The sequence below is a fragment of the Xyrauchen texanus genome, chromosome 6 (genome assembly GCF_025860055.1).
Source record: "Xyrauchen texanus isolate HMW12.3.18 chromosome 6, RBS_HiC_50CHRs, whole genome shotgun sequence".
NCBI lineage: Eukaryota > Metazoa > Chordata > Actinopteri > Cypriniformes > Catostomidae > Xyrauchen > Xyrauchen texanus.
In genome coordinates, this window is record NC_068281.1 from 17,977,250 (window position 1) to 18,001,308 (window position 24,059).

Sequence of the window (24,059 nt, forward strand, 5' to 3'; positions counted from 1 at the left end):
CTTTTCAAATTTCTTTATTTTCTTTCACGTTATTTTCTTATGAGATAAAATAACTAGGACCATAAATGGAAATATTTAAAGGGAGAATGTAAAACTTGAGGTAAAAAGGGTATGCATAATAAGGTTTGACTTCAGTCTTTTTTTATATTTAAAGAAAAAGATGAATAATAATAATGAATAATAAATAAATAAGAATGAAATAATATAGTATACTGTTTTAAAACAACAGTTTCTGCCAGAAAAATATGATTGCTCAACATATGTTTCATAGTTACTACAATATAACTAAAGTAAAAGCATGGTTTCAAAAAAACAAAACATGGTTAGCCTACAACAGTCAATACTACAATATTACTATAGAAAAATTGCCTGGGAAAGCAAAACGCAAAAACTAATGCAAAAGGTCTAAGTTTTGTGAAACGTAACCCTGGTTCCCCTTCTGTCGCTCTCTCCACATTGTGTCGGAGAAGCGACACTAGGGGTCTCTCTTGAGCCACCGAATATACCTCTGATCTATGAAAAAAGGCCAATGAGAAGTTGGCAGTCAGTATTTGCATACCCCACCCCCGGACATACTGGTATAAAGGCGAGGCAAATACTAGAGTTCATTCAGAAATTTTCTTTGGAGCCGATGGTCTTGTATGCTGTCTGCTACGAGTTACACACACCCGTGTATTCCTCTGACGATCTGCATGCTGTTGGATTTGATGGCGAATAACAGCGGCTTTCTCCTATCCTGTGCACGGCTGTGCATTGTTGCCCCTGGGCGCTTCGACAACGCAGATAAAAACTCGAAAGAGTTTCTTAAAAGAATGATTTTATTTAAAAGAGTAATTTCCTCTAAAAGAGCAAACACAGCGAGCGTGAACGTCCTTTTCAAAGGACGCGTCTTTATAAAGATGCCGTTCCGCCGCTGTGTAGTTTCTGGATGCGGTTGATTTCTCCCCACCTCGGACGATCATAAAAGCTGCCTGGCGTACCTGGGTTGCGATTACACGCAGGCAGCGTTTTTATGAATGGTCTATGTTTTCAGGAACATAGCCATAACAGCATTGCGGTCGTAGGCTTTCTTTTGTCATGAGAGAAAGCCACTTCAGCCACCCCCCGCGCCTCGCCTCTTTCCCACGGGATGGAGGCAGGTGCCGCGGGCGATGGAGGCGATTTGGGGACAATGACGGGCTGTGTTCGCCGGGTAAATCCCCACGAACCACCGCCTCCCCGGCACGCTTGCTGGCTTCCGTCCGAGCTCGGGATGAGCGATTTCTCTCCAATGGGTTATGTTCTCAGTGCGAGAACATAGCTGAGGCAGCATTGCGGTCGTAGGCTTTCTTTTGTCATGAGAGAAAGCCACTTCAGCCACCCTCGCGCCTCGCCTCTTTCCCACGGGATTGAGGCAGGTGCCGCGGGCGATGGAGGCGATTTGGGGACAATGACGGGCTGTGTTCGCCGGATAAATCCCCGCGAACCACCCGCCTCCCCGGCACGCTTGCTTGCTCCCATCTGAGCTCGGGATGAGCGCGGCCCGCTTCGCGGCCGGCCTTCCGGTCCCTTGAGCTCCCGGAATTGGATGACGATAATCACCGCTGCATCAGAGAACGTTACTGATGTTGATGGCTCGTCTGCGCCGCCACCTTCGGGTCTGCGCACCCAGTCTGAGCCTGATGCACAGAAGTCCGATATGCTTCCCCGGGTACCGTGAGCACGAGGTTGGACCGGAAATCCCGTCCCCCTCCCCCTCATGGCCATTCGATTGGTTCCACGGGCATGTGCGCCGCTCACAGCCACGCACCCCCTTCCGGTTCCTTTCTTCCCGGACGTGCATGACGAGCTGAGCAAGCCAAGCTTCCTCGCTCCTCCACTCTCACTACCCTCGGAGGTAGAGCGGTCCCAGACCACTCCCCCATGCATGCCATGGCCCCCTCCTGCAAGTCCACTGGGCCAAGGCACTCCAAAATTTGCACTTGGGTAGTCCTGTTCTTGACGTGCCGCAGGAACTGCACTCGAACAGGCTATGGCCACCCTCGTGGTCCGGAAACGCAACGCATGGACTGGACCTGGTCGCAGTAGAGGAGGTAGACAAAGCACGCTTTCTCAAACACTCCCGTCTCCCAGCTCCATCCATTCGGCGACACCACATGACGACTTCACCCAGCAGTCCTCAGTGGTGAAGAAACAGACGGAGGCTGTTTCACACATCCTGCCCTGCCGCAAACCTGCCGCCAGGGGCCATGCCCTGTCTGCTCGCCGAGGGCGTCCTCCTGCGGCTTTCAAGAAAGAAAGAAAAGCGGTGCTCCACCTCAACAAGCATGGGCCCAGCTCTCAGCCCCTGCATCGAGCTCCCCGCAGAAGATGGACGCCCCCTCATCTCACGGACCCCCAGGCGCTCCTGAGATGACCGACCTAGAGACCGAGACGTTAGCTCCGGAGCTGGTAAGACCACTCCGTCCCCCGGTGGGGGGCCGGGAGGAGAATATTTTGTTGAATTAATTTCATTCAATTCATTTCACATTCTCAATAATAGAGCTATTTCCTTTTTTGTCTCTGGGTCACCTGGCCCGCAAATGCCGTTCTCACGGCACTCTGCCGCCAGACCTCAACAGTCCCGGCATGCTGGACGCGGCCACAGTTCGCCTTCAGTCCCACGACTGTCCCCTGGCCGGCCGGTTCTGACGAGTCTAGAGGATGCCTGCAACCGGACCTCCTCCAGTCACGAACCCGCCCCTGTCGTGCGCGGAGCAAGGTAAGTGCTTTGAGTTTATTCTCAGCACCAAAGCCTCGGGACGCACCCTTGCCTCCCGACGCCACACTACCTGCTTCGCCCCGCTGCGAAGCCCCCGCCAGGTACGTCCAAAATACTCGTCCCCTTGGTACCCCCAGCACGGAGTTTGGAGGCGTGGCTTTCACTGCCCAACCCGTCACGCTGCCTGTACCGGACCATTCGACTCGGTTACGCAATTCAGTTTGCCAGGCCCCGCCCCCCCTTCGCGGGCATCCGTTTCCGCAGTAGACTGCAAACATGCCAAATTCCTGCACAAAGACGTGATGGGCCTGTCCCCCCAACCGAAATGGAGAAGGGTCTCTACAGCCCTTACTTCATTGTACCCAAGAAAGGCGGCGGCTTATGACCAATCTTGGACTTGCAAGTTTTTCAACCGAGCACTGCTCAAACTCCCGTTCAAAATGCTCACGCAAAAGTTTATCTTAACATGCGTTCGGCACCTAGATTGGTTCGCAGCGGTAGACCTGAGGGACGCGTACTTCCACGTCTAAATTCTGCCGCAACACCAACCTTTCCTACGGTTCGTGTTCGGCAGCCAGGCGTTTCAGTACAAAGTCCTCCCCTTTGGCATGTCTCTGTCCCCTCGCGTCTTCACATAAGTCGCAGAGGCAGCCCTTGCCCCGCTCCGAGAATCCGGCATCCGCATACTCAACTACCTCGATGACTGCCTCATACTGGCCCACTCCCGAGAGTTACTATGCGCTCACAGAGACCAGGTGCTTAAACACCTCAGCCGCTTGGGGCTTCAGGTCAACCGAGAAAAGAGCTAGCTCACTCCGGTTCAGAGCATCTCCTTTCTCGGCATGGAGTTAGACTCAGTCTCAATGTCTGCACGTCTCACCAACGAGCGTGCACAGTCGGTGCTGAAATGCCTTGCAAAGTTCAAGCCAGGCACAATGGTCCCTCTAAAACTCGTCCAGAGGCTCCTGGGCATATAGCATCCTCCGCTGCAGTCACGCTGCTGGGGTTGATGCATATGAGACCGCTTCAGCACCGGCTTCAGACTTGAGTCCCGACACAAGCATGGCGCCACGGCACGCACCGTGGGATATCACCCCCGCATGCCACCAGACACCTAAACCCTGGACAGACCTCTGCTTTCTACGGGCAGGAGTGCCCCTGCAGCAGGTGTCCCGACGCGTCCTGGTCACTACCGACGCCTCCAAATCGGGTTGGGGCGCCGTTTGCAATGGGCACGCAGCTGCGGGCCTTTGGAGAGGGGCCCCGCTGCGCTGGCATATCAATTGCCTAGAGTTGTTGACTGTTTTCTTTGCCCTGTGACAGTTCCTCCCGTTAATTCGAGACAAACATGTCCTAATCAGGTCAGACTGCACCACTGCGGTAGCGTACATAAATCGCCAAGGCAGCGTACGCTCCCGCCGTCTCCTCCTTTGGAACTCAGGTCGCTGCGTGCCACTCACATCCCCGGCAAACTCAATGTGGTAGCGGACGCGCTGTCCGGCAGACACTCATGTGATCCTAAGACCGCGACCGGGCTATGTGCCCAAGGTTCCTACCACGCCTTTCAGAGACCAGGTAGTGAACCTGCAAGCGCTGCCCCAGGAGGAGGCAGACCCAGCCCCATCGTTGCTGTGTCCGGTACGTGCTTTGCGTACCTATCTGGACTGCACGCAGAGCTTTAGACACTCTGAGCACCTCTTTGTATGCTTTGGGGGACAGCGGAAAGGAAACGCTGTCTCCAAACAGAGGCTTTCCCACTGGGTAGTAGATGCCATTTCACTGGCTTATCACACTCAGGCCGTGCCCCCCATTTGCGGGTCCGAGCTCACTCGACAAGGAGTGTTGCGTCCTTGTGGGCACTGGCCAGGGGTACCTCCCTGGCAGACATTTGTAGAGCAGCGGGTTGGGCGACACCCAACACCTTTACGAGATACTACAATCTCAGGGTTGAGTCGGTTTCATCCCGTATTTTCTCAGGTCCGAGCCAGTAGAACTCGGTAACACGCTGATGGGCTGACCGGGTGAATCGCTTGCATATACGCCCTTTCCCTCGCTTGAGGTAAAACTGTGCGTCTTTTTTCCCAGGAGATTCCACTCAGCTTGAATCCCTGGTCGATTCCTCCCTAGCCCTCATGGGTCCGCATTTCGGCAGAGGAACTTGCCGACCCAATCCACTGCGGGTACTCAAATCTACCCTGTACTGGAATAGGTGCTCCACAGGGTGAGGACTCCTACGCGGACTCCCCCTGTGTGTATTTTCCGCGATACGGTCCCCTTACGAGCGGACCCGCGTTTTCCTTGGGTAAGTTTCGGCTGCCCTCCAGTCGCCGTGTGTAGCAACTCCCCCCTCGTTGATGCTGGATCTACCACCGCACCACTTCCACGTGTCGCCTAAAAGCACATGTGATGTATTCACCACCTTACCTCCCCAGCTGGGTAGGGGTGGTCCTTTTCCCCCTGAAAGAATAGGAAATTGGGTAAGACCCCCTTCCCTCAGTGCGTGTAAGGGCCCTGGCTGTCTATTGCTCTGTGCGAGAAACATAGAGAGAAAAGAGGCCCAGCCAGGCTTGGCCCGTTCCCAGGTTGGCAAGCGTCGCCTTGTTCCCCTGTCAGGGTAACCAAAAGGATTCCGACGACTTTGGTGGGGCATTGAGGAAGGGTACGTGTAGTCTGATACATCTGGTCGTCTGGCACGTAAAAAACACCTGCCCGCTCCTGTGTCAGACCACGTACACGGCTCTAAATTGGACCCCTAGTGTCGCTTCTCTGACACAACGTGGAGAGAACGACAGAAGGGGAACGTCTAGGTTACGAATGTAACCTCCGTTCCCCGATGGAGGGAACGAGATGTTGTGTCAGAGAAGCCGGGAAGGACACAACGTCTCGTTCCCTCCATCGGGGAACGGAGGTTACATTCGTAACCTAGACCCATCGCGTTCCCTGAGTGGGAACGCGATGCTGCGTAATCACATTGGGACATGAGTGGGTCACGTGGTCTGAAGCCTTATACAATCATGCCATTTTATTGGCTGGTGGCACTTAAGCGATGCACCAGGGAGCTACATCGCGGGCTCCATAAAAGTGCTCACTTTGGAGCCATTGAGTCAGATTTTCTGCAGGAAGGCACGAGCCTATGCAGATGCTAGAGAGTATGGCCAGTTTCTGCAGGGTCTCGTTCTCACTCAGGGAACCAGAGTTCCATTTTACACAACCAAGTCATTCCCTTTTGTAGGAACTGGAATTGCATAATCGCACTGGGAACTATATACATTCACGCCATGCGAACAGTAGCTGCCAACTGTCTACGCCTGTGTGGCAAGCATATAGTGGCGCACAAGTGTAGTGACTGAAGGCAGAAGGAAATTAAGAAGAATTAAAATGGAAATTCCTCCATATTATTATTATTATTATTATTATTATTATTATTATTATTATTATTTTGTTTTATGTACAGACTGCAGTTTTCTTTTACTAACATGTCCACATTGGTTGTCATAGTAATGACGTTCACTACACATGAGACTAGCAATGGATGCACGTTTCGACATTGTTTTTCATGAGGGCAGTTTTGTTTTATCCAACACATCTGTGTTGGATAAAACAAGTGCTGATCTTTGTTGACCTGTGTTCTTGTTGCCAGCCAGGTTTTAATGAAGTAATGTTGTGGTTGTAATACCTAACAAGACAACCCATCGCACAAAGAATGAAGAGAAATAAAAAACGTGCGAGGAGGGGCAGCCGGTTGAATTTCTTGTTCACATTTGTAGTCAGAATAATTAAGTAATTAATGACTGGAGCCAGTCCTTTGGAAATGTGGATGTATATAGTCCATGGACATCAAAACACTGTGCTGCCCTTATGAAATGACAAACAATGATTTGAGATGAGAAAATTCTTTGCGTCCTGTTGCCTTCAGTGAGGTTGAATCGTCTGCTGACTTCCAGCATGTTGCTATTAGAATACTTATAACTATCATCTTTGTAGCGATATCAATGTCAAGGGCTGTGTTTGAGATAGGAGGTAAGCAATCTTCTTCAGCATCTGAGGAATCATGTGGGGTAAGCTAAAAATAGGAGCTTTCCCAGAGCTTCTAGGGGTCATATTCCAATGGTGATCTTTCAATAATCAGTGGCTTTGCAAACAGAATCATATAACCATACAAAAAACTGCAGCACTGATATGCAATTACAAGATTTGAAATTCAAACAGCAAAAAAAATTCAGCAAAGCCTGGAGCACCCATATGTCCATATAGCTTTATATAGAAATAATGAGCCATTTGTGCATTTTTCAAATTAAGGATTTGCATACCAAAACTTTTATAACAGGCCATTCATCCAGCCTGTTTTTAGAACTACATTACTCAATTTTATTCATCTTGTCTACTTTACTAGTCAGCGCAAACAAACTCTTTTCAAACTCCACTCCTATTCATCATGACAATTAACATATGGATATTCCACTAATTATACTAAGTGTAAGTGTGTTAAAAAGCTTTAAATAAACCTAATGCCCTGAAGATAATTTGTTCCATTTGTTCTGTGTAACTTCTGAGGATCATGACAGCAGTTCACTGATCTGAGAGAAGAGAGTTGTGAAGCCAGGAGGAACAACTAATTTATTGAATCTAAACCAAATTTAATCTTGCCTTCTATCTCACAACCATGTCCAACTCTTTTCTAGTCTTTGTTATGTGTTCACTCTAAAATTCCCTCAAGGCTAGGCGCTAACTCGTAGAACTCCAACAAAATAATATTCAACACACACCCTGCCCCTTGCAAGTTAATTTGTTTGTCCTCATCAACATTTTTTCATTTATTTTTAATCAGGTAAAATTGTAATATTTTTGTCTAATTTGATAATGCTTTCAGCTAAAGTTGCCATGACACTAAGATTTTAGTAGTTGATACCAATCCCAGTGATTTTTCACTAGTAAGTATTAACAAATTTGATTAGAAAATGGCATGTTGACCAGGTATGCCTCATATAAATGTGCACTCAGTAATTTATTGCTCATGTCATCTTGGACTAAAAGTGACACCTAGAGATGTGGATGCAGCATCATTCAAAATAAATAGTTCCCCCTCTGTCATACGGGGCAGCGAGTGCCAGTCAGAATTATTCTTCGGAGCCAAACGGTTGTGCAACAAGCAAGCTGAAGTTTACCACTGTTTCACTCACCTTTGTCAGTGAGAAGCATTGCTGTTGGATCTACAGCGCGTTTCCAGCTGGCGTTCTCTCTCTCTGCATGCTATGCTGTCTACGCCCCTGGGCGCTCCTAAAAGAGTTTGATTTCTCTAAAAGAATTTGAGTTTTCCACTCACAAAAGAGCAATACACAGCGGCGTTGAATGTCCTTTTCAGGACTCGTCTTTTTCAAGATGCCTTTCCGCCCCTGTGTTGTTCCTGGATGCTGCCACAGATGCTGCCTTGTGTGCCTGGGCAGCGATCACCCTGAGGCGGCGTTCGTGGATGGCTCATGTACTCATTGCGAGAACATGACCATGGCAGAGTTGCGGTCACGGCTCTCCTTTCTAAAAGTGAATGCCTCTTCAGCCGCCCCCCGCATCGTTCCTTCTTCCCACGGGATTGAGGACGACCCGGCTGGCGATGAAGGTGATATGGGGATAACGATGGGGTCAGTTTCACCGGGTAATCCCCACGAACCACTGCCCCCTGACAACTTCGCTTGCTTCCATCCGAGTTCGGGATGAGTGCGGCTTGCCTCACAGCCAGCCGGCATTCTCCATTGAGCCCCTGGACTTAGATGATGACATCACCACTGCATCGGAGAGCATCCAGGTGTCTGACGCGGACAACTCGACTGGGCTGCCACCTTCGGGCCATTACCTTGGCCACGGTAGCTGCTCATAGCCATGCCCCCCATGGTACCGTTCTTCCCGGAAGTGCATGACGACCTGACACGGTCGTGGAGGGCACCTTTACTGCCCGTAACCGACCCCTCCGCTTGTCCGCTCTAACTACCCTGGATAGCGAGGAGGTCCACGGGTACACAGAAGTCCCACAGGTGGATAGGGTGGTTGCGATCCACTTGTGTCCCGAGAACGCCGCCACCTGGCGGGACTGCCCGGTACTCACCTGCAGAGCCTGTAGGATGATGTCATCATTGACCTCCAAAGCCTACAGCGCCACCGGAGAGGCCGCCTCTGCCCTGCATGCCATGGCTCTCCTGCAGGACCATCAAGCATAGGCACTTAAAGATTTGCACCTGGGTAGTCCCGACCCTGACTTGCTGCAGGAACTGTGCTCTGCCACCAACCTAACTCTCAGAGCCACGAAGGTCACATCGCAGGCACTCGGGCGGGCGATGGCCACCCGTCCATTAGCACCACCTCTGGCTGAACATGGTCAAGATGCACGACATTGACAAGTCACGATTTCTCAACGCCCCCGTCTCCCAGCTTGGCCTCTTCAGTGACACCGTCGATGACTTCGCCCAGCAGTTCTCGCCGGTTAAGAAGCAGGGTGTGCGCCCAACCAGCACACCCCACGCCCCACCTGCTAGCCAAGGGCGTCCCCCTGCGACCCAGCTCTCAGCCCCAGCGTCGATCACCTCGCAGGTGGCGTACACCCCCTGTCTCCAGGACCCTGTAACATAGTTCAATGGATAGGAGGAGGCGAGAATTATTATTATATATAATAATTTAATAATAAAACTGAAACAAAAGACACAAACACACACACATGACGGACATGTCCATAAACTGTCTCTCTCTCCCGCACAATCCTCTGCAGTCAGTTTATCCCTCTCGGAGGCTTGATTAGCCTGATGAGGGCCATGCCTCCACCCTGCCACAGACCCCTTCCAGGACCAGGAAAGCTCCGAAGCGCTTCTGAGACGGGCGACCCAGGTAGTCAAATTTTCGCTCCGGAGCTGGTACCAAGAACACTCCATCCCCCGGTGGGCATTATTTTCATTTGCCGCACCACCTTCTGGCTGCGGAACCCACATTCCCGATTTCCTCACTCCCTGGGTCATCCAGCCAGTGCGTGCCGTTCTCATGGCCCCCTGGCCCCAAAATGCTACAGTCCTGGCTCCCCGGACGCAGTTCCCTTGCCTCCGGCCCTGCGACTGCTCAGCCCTGGCAGGCCAGCACTGACGAGTTCCGAAGACGCCTCTCAAGGACCTATTCCTCAGTCTCTAACCCACCCCCTGCAGGGTGCATGGAGGTAGGTAAGTGCTTTGGGGTTTTTTCTCAGCACCCAAGCCTCGGGATGCTCTTCTGCCTCCCAACGCGCTATTACCTGCTCCCCCCTTCTGCAAATCCCCGCCAGGTATGTGAAAAGCGATCATCCCGTTAGTGCCCCGCGTGGTACTTGGAGGCATGGCTTTCACTTCCCAATCCATCGCGCTGGACCACCCGACTCGGCTATGTGATTCAGTTCGCCCAGCTCCCGCCTCGTTTCAGCAGTGTTCGCTCCACTTCCGTGAGCGGCGAGAAAGCCAGCGCCTTACGAGCAGAGATCCCTACCCTGCTCCTCAATGATGCGATAGAGCCTGTCCCTCCAGCCGTGATGGAGAAAGGTTTCTATAGCCCTTACTTCATCTTACCCAAAAAAAGCGGTGGGTTGCTACCAATCTTGGATATGCAAGTTCTCAACCGGGCCTTACACAGACTCCCATTCAAAATGCTCATGCAGAAACAGATTTTTACCTGCGTTCAACAGCTAGATTGGTTTGCGGCAGTAAACCTGAAGGACGAGTACTTCCGTGTCTCCATTCTGCCTCAACACCGCCCAGGTCCTCCCTTTCGGCCTGTCCCTGTCCCCTCGCGTCTTCACGAAGATCGCAGAGGCAGCTCTTGCCCCCCTAAAAGAAGTGGCCATCCGCATACTCAACTACCTCGATGACTGCCTCATCCTGGCTCACTCTCAAGTTACTGTGTGCTCACAGGGACCAGGACTCAGGCAACTCAGCCGTCTAGGGCTTCAGATCAACTGGGAAAAGTGCAAGCTCGTCCCGGTTCAGAGCATTTCTTTTCTCGGCAAGGAGTTAGACACGGTCTCAATTACAGCGTGTCTCACCAACGGCCGCACACTCAGTCAGTGCTCAGGTGCCTCGCTCTCTTTGAGCCTGGCACAGTGGTTCCTCTAAAAAAATTCCAGAGGCTCCTGGGGTAGATGGTATCCTCAGCTGCGGCCACGGCGCTCGGCTTGATGCATATGAGACCGCTTCAGCACTGGCTACAGACTCGAGTCCCGATATGGGCATGGCGCCACAGCACATAACATGTGACAATCACCCCTTCTTGCCGTCAGACTTTCAACCCTTTGACAGACCTCTGCTTTATGCGGACCGGAGTCCCCTTGCAGCAGGTATCCAGATGTGTCATGGTAACAACATATGCTTCTCGACAGGGTTGGGGCACCGTGTGCAACAGGCACACTGCCGCTGGCCCCTGGAAAGGACCCCGGCAGCGTTGGGACATCAACTGCCTAGAGTTGTTGGCTGTATTTCTTGCAGATATTTGTCTTGATCTGTTCAGACAGCACCGCGACGGTAGTGTACATAAATCGCCAAGGCAGCGTGCGCTCTCGTCATAAGTCACAACTCACCCGCCATCTCCTCCTTTGGAGTCAGCCGCGACTCAGGTCGCTGCGCGCCACTCATATCCCTGGCAACAGCAACACGATGGCAGGTTTCGCCAAGCTGAGGGTGGAGGCTCCACCCCCAGGTGATCCAGCAGATTTGGGACCAATTCGGCAAGGCACAGATAGATCTCTTTGCCTCCCAAGACAACTCCCACTGCCCGGTCTGGTACTCCCTGAAAGGAGCTCCTCTCGGGACAGACGCGCTGGTACACAGCTGGCCCTGAGGGATGCACAAGTATGCATTTCCCCCAGTGAGCCTTCTTGCACCGGTGCTGTGCAAAATCAGGGAGGACGAGGAACAGGTCATCCTGGTGGCCCCTTACTGGCCCACCTGGGCCTGGTTCTCGGATCTTGCGCTCCTCATGACAGCACCTCCCTGGAACATTCCCCTGAGGAAGGACCTTCTTTCTCAGGGACAGGGCGCCCTCTGGCACCCGTGCCCAGACCTCTGGAACTGCCATGTCTGGCCTCTGGATGGGACGGAAGATCTAGTGGATCTACCACGTGCATCCATAGACATGATCAACCAAGCCAGAGCTCCCTCCACCAGGCAACTTTACACCCTAAAGAGGCGCTTGCTCATGAATTGGTGTTCTTCCTGAGCCGAAGACCTGCAGAGGTGCACAGTTCGGTCAGTGCTTTCATTTCTGCAGAAGAGGCTGGAGGGGAGGCTGTCCCCCTCCACCTTGAAGCTGTATGTAGCTGCTATCGCAGCACACCACGATGCAGTAGATGGCAAGTCCCTAGGTAAGCACGACTTGATTATCAGTTTCCTGAAAGGCGCCTGGAGACTGAACCTTCCCTGGCCTAGCCTTTTCCCCTCCTGGGATCTCTCAGTGGTCCTCTCGGGCCTCCACAGACCTCTCTTCAAGCCGCTTGATTCAGTTGAGCTCAAGGCCTTCTCCCTGAAGACGGCCCTCCTGATCGTGTTAGCCTCCATCAAGAGGGTTGGGTCGTTGATGCTATTTCTTTACCTTATCACACCTATGCCGTGCCTGCCCCCTTGCGGATTCGAGCACACTCTATGAGACGTGTGGCATCCTCATGGGCACTGGCCCATGACACCTCCTTAGCAGACATCTGCAGAGCAGCGGGCTGGGCAACACCCAATACCTTTGCCAGATTTTACAATCTCAGGGTTGAGTCGATCACTTGCATATCTGCAAGTGATCTTCACAGAGCATTCGTACAAAATGCATGTGAGCATTTGAAAGCATTCACATGTCAATGAGACAGCATGAGTAACAAACTGAGTTGGTATTTGTAGTTTTGATACTGTAGAATGACAGTTTTGTTAAATATTTATTTATTTAAGTCTTGACTTGGTACTGAAATACTGGTTATGTTGACATCACAACATTTAAAGTGTGTATTTGCTCAGCTATCTTAAAAATGTTTTCCATATTTAAATTCATGAAAAATAAAAAATCATATATATTCAGTATTGGTCTACTGTGTAGTATATTATGGGCAGAAGAATAAATATTTGCTATGCAAAATGACTTGAATCCAGGAAACTTTTTAACCCTGGAAATTCCTCAAAGCCATAAAACTAAGAGACTGCGACACTCTAAAGTCTGGCATAGCCCAGCTAAATGAGATAAGAATTGTTAAGGGTGCGGGAAGCAGGAGAAGGCAGACAGGTGGTTAGGATCCAAAAGCAGTTTATTGAAAGTAATTAGAGCAAAAACACAAAGAAAAGTCCACGATGGGAAAAGTTAACTCAAACAAAAAAGAACACACAGCGGGTAGAACAGACAGTGAACATAAACGAAGGGCAGGGTAAACCTCGAACGAACCAGGGGAACAGCGAGAGAACAACGGCATGAACACGAAACATAACATGCAATGATAATGAACCACAAAGGAAAGGGAAAACAACAGGGTTTAAATAGACAGACACAATGAAGACTAAACGAGACACAGGTGAGAACAATGATGAGTGCAGGCAGTGAGGGAGGTCGGGAATTGTGGGAAATTTAGTTTATACAAGGACAGTGAAACACGGGGCAGACAACAAGGAAAACGTAACATGGAATGTGATCAGTGGAGAGTGAAACAGAAAACACGGGGCAGACAACACGGGATCGTAACAAGAATGCCCATTTGTGTAACTTAACCATCTTGAGAACAACCCCTTCTCGGTCCTGTTGTGAATCAGGAAATACATCCACACTTAATGGTTATCACATGACATCTAACCATCTCAGGAAAGAAGACCACCACCACTTTAAGGACAGATGTGAAGGTCAATAGAAGACTCAGTTAAAACACTCTCCTCAACACAAGCCAATACTAAGACTTTTGGTTTTGAACATAACCAATTTATATACTAAAAATTAAACTAAGAGGGATCATGATCACTAAATCGTGATAATTTCCTGCAAACAGCATTTGAATCTATAATCTCTGACAGAATCGCAAATCTTTACTGTAATGTTATCCTGTACATGATCTGTCAAAGTGCCTAGAACTCTCAAGGTTTAACTTGATAATATACCTTGACAGTCATGCTTCTCATAATGTGTAATTTGTTATCCATGTTGTAAAGCCAATGAATTAACCATTATGATTTTTAATCAGGTATTTTAATTTTTCAGTATTTGCTCGTAGAATGTTCATGAAAGTATGTCATATTTAGTAAGTGATTGCCTGTTTATGTAGAGAATGTTGAGGTTAACAGATGTCATGTCTTACACCAATTTCGGCAAGTTCCGAGGAAGCTCTTCTCTGCGCTGCGACCCACCGTCTCATCATCCCAGTTTGTAAGTGTTAGATTAATTTTTATGTTTAGATTAGCAATAAAGTATTGTTTGTATGCAAGGATGAACTGACCGTGGTATATTCTGATAATCTTGTCACTTGATTTTCAAAGATCTGCGCACCTAAGATCGAACTATATCTAAACTGTGTGATATTATTTTCAATAAGCCATGACAATAGTATTACACCAATAAGCAAATTAATCATAATTCCATTATTAAAGCTAATTCCTTACAATAGAATTTGTCAGCAGATAAAATGAGCTGTTATATTACTATTTTAATGGTGGATAATTTTATTCAGACATATAACCTAATTATTTGTAATTTATCCTTCTTAAAATAGTTGTCGACTGAGGCTAATTCCATTATAAATTCCTTACATAATGTCGTAGACATGCGGACAGTTTAGTTAAATTCCTAACACACATACTGTTCCCTACAACTCTTAGCTAAATATCTACACTGTGCCCTTTCAGTGTAATCAACATACATGTTTGATGGTTACATACCATAACAGAGATGTGCAGGATACGAAGTTCCTCCTCTGCAGAGTCACTAGCAGGGTAAGCTGTGGCCGCCGGGCCAGGCAAGTTCTGATTGCCATCCTGATGGTGGATGTGGAAAAGTAAGGTGCCATTTTCCAACCACTGTTGCCTCCAGCGCACCAGCGGAATATCCTCTGAGTTCCCTGAGATCTCTGTCAACATAAACAGATCAGAACATTTATTAGTCATCATAAATGTATGATTTTGATGAGTTTGTTTTGATGGTAAGTTTGTGTACCTTTTGTGGACGATGACATATTTGCACTAATTTGTGAATAGTTCGTTATTTTCTTTTAAACCTTTTTGCATGTTATAAGACAAGTATTCTATAACTGCGAAAAGTAATCTTTTTAAAAGACTTTTACATTTCTTAAAGTTCTTAAAACAGTTTTATGTCAGAATTTTGCCACAAATACAAGTGTTTGATCTATTCATTTTAATAATCAGAGTAAAATGGAGCTAAATGTGTGCTTGTTATAAAACCGATCTTTCTAAATCTCAACATTTGTGGAATCAGGGTTGGGCAGAATATTTTAAGAAAGTTTGTGCTGAATATTAAACTCTCTTTCTACAATGCATTCAGTAAACTATTCTGAATACAACAAATAAAAAGTAACATTCAGAATACTTTTATAATACATATTTATAAATGAAAAGTCACAATTGGAAGTACATGCAATGTGTCATTTCTATCTTATCTGAAGTGCTACACTTCCACTTATAAGTACTCTTAAGTGAATCTGAATTGTATTATTAAATGTGGAGTTGGACACTAATGTTTTTCTTTATGGAAAGCAGAAGACAAACAGAAGGTAGTTCAACTACAATATTTTAATATTTTAAAAACAGTTCTTAGCCCATTATTTGATTGAACTTACAAAGAATGATATATTTGACATACAATTATAAAATAAATGAAAATAAACCATATTTAATTTTTATATAATAACTGTATGACATGTGCAGAAATAAAACAAAAAATTGAGGTCATTTGACAACAATGTAGTAGATTCACCAACGCATAGATGCTCAGTAGTGCTTTTGGCAGGAGGGAAAAGACAATCAGGTCCACTTGACTTGAGGCAATCAGGTCCACTTCCGCTCTGCTGAACCTTCTCCAGATTTTTTTCCATAATCTGAGGATGTAATGTCCACTCTCCGGGCATCAAGCCCTGTCTAGAAAGGAGATCCACCACCAAATTCAACCGACCCGGGACATGCACGGCTTGTACAGACAGCACATCATCGCGTGCCAACAGAAGAATGCAATATAGAATGCCATGCTAACTTCTCAGCATGGTATGAAAACGCACTCCTCCCTGACGACTGATGTACTGTAGGTCACCACCATCCTGTTTTCCGACCGGATGAGGACATGGCTGCACTGAATCTCCAGGAGGAAATTCTTTAAGCCAGCAGCATAAACCCCGTAGGCTAGACGACCCTCATATACAGTGCCCCAACCCACGTAGGAGGCATCTATTGTTATAATTTTGCGGCAACACACCTGTCCAACGGAACACCCTACATCAAAAGGCAGGCCCGTTTCCATGTTAAGTTTTCGGTAGCATTCATTCAGCACTGAAAAAGATCTCATAATCAACATGCCTGGGGAATGACAGCGGAAGCTGCAATCATAAAGCCCAAAAGCCTGTGAATTGTTCTCGCAGGGAGAACACATCCCACTCTGAATATCGGTAGACACTGGCAGAATGACAGAATGTGAACAGGAGACAAACACGCCTGCATCGCTCCCGAATCCAGCTCCATCCCTAGAAATAGATTATTTTGCCCTGGTAACAGGACACACTTATCTAGGTTACACACAACCCTAGATTTTATGGCTGAGAATGAAATATCGATGTTGGGCAGCCAAAGTCTCAGAGTTGGCAAACATCAACCAATCGTTGAGATAATTCAAAACGTGGATGCCTTGAAGCCTCAAGTGCATCAAAGCTTCATCTATGTATTTTGTGAAAATGCGTGGTGCCAGTGCAAATCCGAATGGAAGGACGCTAAATTGATACGCTTGCCCCAAATGCGAATCTGAGAATACGCATGTGATTCTGTGCAATCTGAATATGGAAATAAATATCCTTCAAATATTTTGTCACAAACTAGTCCCCCGGTTGTACTTGTGACATAATTTTTTTATAATTAGAGCAAAATTCAAATGTCTCAATCCAGAATGGCATGCAAGCCGCCTGCATGGCTTTTTACACAGCAAGCCTGTAGGCTCGTGTGTAGACCTATTTATATCTTACATTGCGTTACATTACATATGCCCTTGGTCATGGAGGCAGAGGCCAAACTCAAGATGAAAATATTCAATGCTTATTTGTCAGCATAAATTATGGGGGAAAGTGAACTAAATTGGTGTACTGGAAAATGGGTGAGACAAAAAAACAATCCCAGCATATAATGGGGGAACAATGTGTAGAACCCGGATAGCATGAAACACCTTCACGTACAAAAGCATCGGCTTTGCCAACTCGTTCCCCAGCGCGACATATGAGGAAAATTCCAAATGATATTATCTTAAAGTCATTACTTAATGCGATGCGTTTGGTTGGACTGCAAAACCATCATGTGTAGATACAGATGGCAGTGTGCATCTCTTGTCTTGCCAGAATGCCCTTGTTGTCCACGAATGAGCGAAATATAAAAGACACAATTTAAAGACAATAGGGACAACAGGGCCAACTTGTTCCTTACCTTCCAACGATGAATTCTCTCATGCAGCATTTATTTTTTCCATAATGGCAATGGCTCAAGATGTGCATGCATCTTTTGCATGCTTTGTCAAAAAATGGCAGCCGACCTAGGCCTCATAGCATGTCCGAAGATATTCAAATTTTTTCTCAGGGGGAGGGACAATCACAAGGAAGAACATGATGTCAGTTTGCACTCCAAACTTCTCAGATCCCAAATGGCTCCTGAATCGAGGTTCAAATCTGGAGGCTGTGGAACTGTGGGGATAACAAGGGGGATATAGCCTCAGTGAGAAATTGCAAGCCTCGAAAATTGCAGCTGTCCCCGTTGGACCCTTGTAATGTTTGGAAAAAAACATTAAAATTGCTCTGAAATCTACACTGTATAAACAACGAAGAACAGAAAATCTGACTCAATGGCACAAAGCTTCAGACCACTTGACACTCAGGGCGTGTCCCAATGCAGTTACGCAGCTCAAGTTCCTACGAAAGGGAACATTGGTATCACTGCAATCATTCACTACTGCTGATCTGGGGAAGAGAGAGAGAATGTGTGCAGCACTTAACTCTTCAGATAAACTGTTCAGAACAACAAGAAATATCACTTGATTGACAAGAATTTTTCTTTCTGCCTTATTTTGTGGTCATTATGAGAGTTGTATTCTAAAAGTATTCTAAAAAAATATTATAAAGTAACAATTTTCTGAATAAAGGTGCTTGAAACGGGGGCTGAATACAGTACATTTTGGTATTCTGAATAGGTAGCGATGTTGCATGAATTCTGTTACATCCAACCCTTTGTGAACTTAATGTGTAACAAAAGTCTAGGAACTATTCATACATTGAACAGTGTGGTATGGTTTGCAGGCAAAATCAGAAATGGTTTTCGCAGTTTACTGTGATTAAACATTATTCATATCACTCCTAATAAGTTTTGAAATATCTGAGCAATCCCTTCTGCATTCAAACTTCACTTTTTAAATGTGTGTGATCATTTAATTTTTTTTAGGTCTAGTTAATTGAGGTAGATGCAGATGACTAGGGCACGTCAAGGCAAATACACATTAATAGGAAAAATATTATTGGATGTCACATTATCAGAAGTTTTAGGTGGAGCAATAAAAAAAGACCTATCTTCTGCTATTCTGCTCAGAAGAGATTTTCACAGTACAAAGCAACCTAAACATATGTTCTTGACAGTGAATAAAGTCTGTTTGATATATAAAGACAGAGGGTTTTGATAAGGCTTTGAAATCGAGCAACTTGTCATTTTTTGACGGTTTATTGAAGTATATGGGCTGGATGGTATACTGGATATGTGAACATGTTATACATTTTTAATGAATGTTCTAGAATTCTCTTTTTGGTTTGTTTTGTTAAGCATTTGTTCTTAAACATGGTGATGTGCTCCTATAAAAAAAAAAAAAAAGCTTTTGACCTGTGCAGTCACTTATGCATTTTTTTATATTTTAAGCAAGAGAGAGGCTGATAACTCTTTAAAACGGTGCTTGCAGACTACAAATTGGAGGAGAAACTCTGACCCACTTTGTGAATTGAATATTCACATGCACAAGCCAGAGTGACTCTGCACTTCATCACTAGACTGAAGAATCCCACAGGACCAGTATAGTATAGCACTTTTATTAATGAAAACATGTGTGAAAACAACAAAAGCACTTTACAAGAATATATTACTGCTGTTTGCCTGTTTCCTACTATACAACAGTAATTTCTTATGTATTTTGTAGAATAATTATTAAGCAAAATGAGAATGAATAAAACTTAATAAAGAACCCAGCATGGGGGAAGGGCTTTTCGCAGTGAAAAAAGGCCAATTGCTTGATAGTGTCATGTTAGTTTATCTTGTTCAAGCCATATATAAGCATTAATCCTGCTTCTAATTTGAAGAAACACATCGAGGTAAATGTCATATTTCTTCTTACTAGATTCTGTGTAATAAAATTATCTAGACGATTTTCGGAAAAAAAGAGAGATGTCCTCGATCAAACTTTCAGTAGTTTTCTATATTTAGCCTATGATCTACATCTAGAACAGGGGTGTTGATTCCATCAATCAAAATAGCAAGAGCACCACTGGTTGATTGATCTTGACGAGGAGTGGTGGTGGCGCAGTGGGCTAAATCAAACATGTTAATCAGAAGGTCGCTGTGGCAGGGCGGAGGGCGGGGCCGGGTCGTGATTCTACACACGCGGTCCCTTATCAGGCTAATCAAGCCTCCGAGAGGGATAAAGGCCAACTGCAGAGGATGGTGCGGGGGGGAGAGAGATCGTTTACGGACATGTCCATCATGTGTGTGTTTGTGTCTTTTGTTTCAGTTTCTTATTAAAATATAATTTATATCGCCAGGCCGGTTCTCGCCTCCTCCTTTCCATTGAACTGCTTTACACTGGTGCCAAAATCCGGGCGCAAGACCCCTTAATTCTCCGAGAACACGGCGGGGCATTCCGTCCGCCAGGGGCTGGAGGTCTGCCTCCGATCCGCCCGGAGTGGCGCGGCTGTCATCCATTAGAGGGTGGAGGAGTGGCCGATCTCTCTCTCCTCTCTCTCTCTCTCACTGCGGCTCCGCGTTGGCCTTTTCCCTCTCGTTTAAATTTTACAGAGTTTTTTTTGGGGGGTACTACACTGTTACAGGAAGTACCCGCCCCATTTTTATTATTTCTGTTTCCCTCCCCTTGTCCCCTCCCTCATCCAGGTAGACGGGGATGACCTGCCGGCAGACGGGGCGAAAGGCACACCCTTCCCCAGGGAAAGGGGGGGATGTACTTCATGCCGGGGGCTCCCCAGCCTGAGAGAATGAGGGAGGAATGTGGCAGGGCGGAGGGCGGGGCCGGGTCGTGATTCTACACACCCAGTCCCTTATCAGGCTAATCAAGCCTCCGAGAGGGATAAAGGCTGACTGCGGAGGATGGTGCCTGAGTCTTGTGTGTGTGTTTGTCTTTTGGTTATGTTTTTCATTAAAATATTGTTTATATCGTCAAGCCGGTTCGACCCTTCTCTTTTCCATTGAACTGTGTTACACTGTCGCTGCGTGCTGTTTGATTGACAGGCCGCTATTGTTTGAGCGCTAATGCGGTTACGCGCCTAAATGATCAAATACACTTTATAATTATGCCAATGCCCGTTTTGGTGAGGATTTAATGTAAACGCAGTCATTTATGTCTAAAATTAATGTAAACAGTGGGACAAAAAGCATATTTGCATCAAAATGTTGACTTGAAGTGTACATGTTACCGAATTGAGCACTGTCTAGTAGGCTATGTCATAAAAAGGCTTTTAATCAAACAACAAGGAAACGAGAAAACCACTCACTCACTAATAACTTTAGTAGCTTTAAAAGTATTAATGTAATAGAATAAAACAGTGACATTTATAATAATATTATTTTTTTTTAAATATAGTTCATTTTTTAATTATACTGAACCCCCTGATGTAGAGAGTGTGTTAATTGGTAAAATAAATTACCAGGAAAGTAGAGATGGTAAAATAATTTATAATTATTCTTAGCCTTTATAAAGATAGAAATGAATCAACATATGCATAGCAATGTTAATCACCAAAAACACAAGAAGAAAGTGAAAGTTAAAGTGGAGATTGACTGAGCAGGGAGGAGAATTAATAGTAAAAAAGGAATTAAATATTGATCTGTGCCTCACCACATCTATCATATCGCTTCTGAATAAATGGATTAAATCACTGGAGGCACATGGATTAGACTACTTTTATGCTGATTTATGTGATTTGTGGAGCTTCAAGATTTTAGTACTGATTCACTTTCAATGTATGGACCAAAATAGCTGAAATTTGTGTTCTGCAGAAGAAAGTCATACACATCCAATTCAACTTTTTTTGGTGAATTTTAAGCAAGATGTATCCCCTGTATCAAAAAACTTACCCCATGCCTGCTCTACCTCTATTGTGCAGAATATGACTTGCCAAGTGATCCTGCTTATTTAGCATTTTTAACATGTTTTATGCACAACAATAACGCTCTGTCAGCATTAAGGGAAATTAGACCCTATACAAACTGATTTTTATGTAATTGTTTCATACACTAAGATTTAAAATGGTGATCAGTGTATTGTAAATAACTTTTTCATCTTTTCATTTCTGTTATCATGTCTCCCTTTTATTTTTTGGAATCAGATTCATGTAGTGTTTATCATAGATAAGTGATGTATTTTTGAGACCGGCCAGCAAAATATCTTTAAGATAAACATGTTGTAATGTCAGTAGAGACTAGCTTCACATCCGCTATGAACTTGAGCGTGAGGGCCACCGCTCATGAAAAAAAAAAAAAAAAAAAACATAGGCCTCAATAACACATTTCAAAGCCCTGTACTGTTAGAAGACAAGGACAGGTCTTAAAAATCTGAATAATGATGCCCAATTGCTCAAACCTGTGTTCTCACTAAATATTCAGTTATTATTTGACTGCTTTATTTTGTTTTCACTGTATGCCCTTTGTTTGTACTGTATGTCAAAATCAAGAATAGGAAGCTTTTGGTCAACCAAGATGAGCAAAACAAGAGATGGATTGAACACTTCCGGGAAACTCTTAATCAAACAGACCCAATCACCACTTACGACCTCAAGGTGGACGAAGCCTGGAAAGAGCTCCAAGTGGACACTGGCGAAATCACCATCAAAGAAGTGAAAGTCGCAGTCAAAAGTCTCAAGAACAATAAGGCGGCCGGCTTGGAAGTAATACCTGCAGAGGTCTTGAAGCATGAGGCCAGGCCATATTCGAACAGATGATGACGCCATTTAACAAATGTTGGTGAAACGGAGAAGTCCCTGAAGACTGGCAAAGAGGTATGATATTCAAGATCGCAAAAAAAGTGAAAAGTTCAGACGTGAAACGTCAAAAAGGGCACCCCGAAACACATGGAAGAATGTTTATCCAAGACCTGAAGACACTATACAACACAAGGGATGATGAAGAAACTGTGGCCAGAGACGGGAAACACAGGAGTGAACTTACTGCCCGATATGCTACCTAGCATGGGAGGATCTAAGTCTAAGTATGTCCTCTTGCAGGGATCCCAGACCTTTTGACCAATGAATCTTTGCAACTTTTTATGAAGATTTCATTGTGATTAGATTTTTCATAAATTGTTTTTAGAGATTTTACTCACAAAGGGAAATTTCTAGGAGCTGAAATAATTTAGAGCTGAGCACATCTTTCAGTGTCTTTTCATGCTTGGAAATGTGTTATATGTCCTTGGGAACTCTTACTCTTGTGACATCACCAGTGAGTTCACAATACTTTTTTGTCATTCAAAGCAAACCATGTGCTGTACAATGTTGAACATTTCTAAGACACTAAAAAATTAAAATAATAATTACTAGTGTGAATGAGCAGAAGCCATTCTTAGGTAAGCATTTAAGCTGGTGAAATACAGAATGTTCAAAGAAGAAACTAGGACCAATGTTGTTTGTAGCTGAATTGTCTTTTAAATGCATATTGAGCAAGGGTTTAACCAAAATGCCTGTTTAACTGCAAGGGAGTGCAAACCAAAAGGACAGATGGAAAGAGAGGGAGAAGAAAGAGAAGGCTTAGGTAAAAAGCTCATACTACAGTATTCATCTCACATCCAGATGCAGTGCTAGAACCTGCCCTCCCCTCTTTCACTGTGGTTTTGCTACAGAGCCACAGACTCAAATATACAATCTGGTCTTTGGCTAAATACAACTATTTACAGTTTCCCTCTAAGGAAGAACTGGCCAGGATGTTTGGCAACACCTAAAGGTGTATAATGCAGTAACAACAGAAGCTAACATTTCAAAATGCAGAGAGTGGCTGCCTGCCATTGTATGGGAATCACATTTTGTGATAAAGAGTCATTAACACAATGTGTCTTAACACAATGAGCCATTATCGCTATTTAAGTTTTTTTTTAACACAAATGAAAATTAAAAGCATTCCAAACTGGAATTGGTTTGGTTATTAAATGATTTTTTTATTCAGCTTTTGTTGTGTGCTTGTTGAAAGACTAAACAAATTTGTTTGTACTGGTGGATTTAGCTTGTAGATCAATATCAACAGGAATTCAAATGTGATGTTTTTTTTTCAATGTTAAAATACTTATCCAAGTTTAATATGCAGAGAGAACTGTAAGCCATTCGTAGGTCTATGGCATGGGTTTAGGGTGGGATTGTGTGTTTGGTCGACTAGTGGAAGATATGGAGAGTGTTTGGGACACCTGTTTAAAAACTTTTGCGATGAGGAGGGGGGGCGTGGCCAGGCCGTGAGGGTGCACGGCCAACGCCAAGTCAACTGATCAGTGGGAGAGCAAGATAAAGGGGAGCCGGAGAAGCCAGTTTGAGAGAGAGAGAGAGAGATGCACGCAGCTGTTGTTTTAAGTTGAGTTTGGCATTAAAGTTTACATTGACTGTTCTGCCAGTTCTCGCCTCGTACTTGCTCATCTTTTACTTGTTACATTGGTGCCGAAAACAAGGAAGGAGGAGGGATGCACTGTTGTGGAATCCTCGCCGCTGCCGTCCACCAGCGGAGGAGCTGATGCCACCCGGGGAGGAGCGGCTGTTGTCTGCAAGAGGGTAGAGGAGTGGTTGAGGACCAGAAGACAGCATGTCCGGGGACTGGTGAGTAATTGTTCTCTCTAAGTAAGAGTAAATACCTTTCCCTCTCCCCTCTCCCTCCCCTTG

General features: G+C 45.7%; 1 protein-coding gene across 3 annotated transcripts in view; it reads right to left on the reverse strand.

The window, feature by feature from the left end:
* The window catches only part of astn1 (astrotactin 1), a 449,912-nt gene that overhangs the window by 358,610 nt on the left and 67,243 nt on the right, over positions 1–24,059 (reverse strand). For all 3 annotated transcript variants that reach the window (XM_052129056.1, XM_052129055.1, XM_052129054.1), the window contains exon 2: positions 14,626–14,813. In XM_052129056.1, the coding sequence (XP_051985016.1) occupies positions 14,626–14,813 (188 nt within the window). The remainder of the gene's footprint in view (positions 1–14,625; positions 14,814–24,059) is intronic.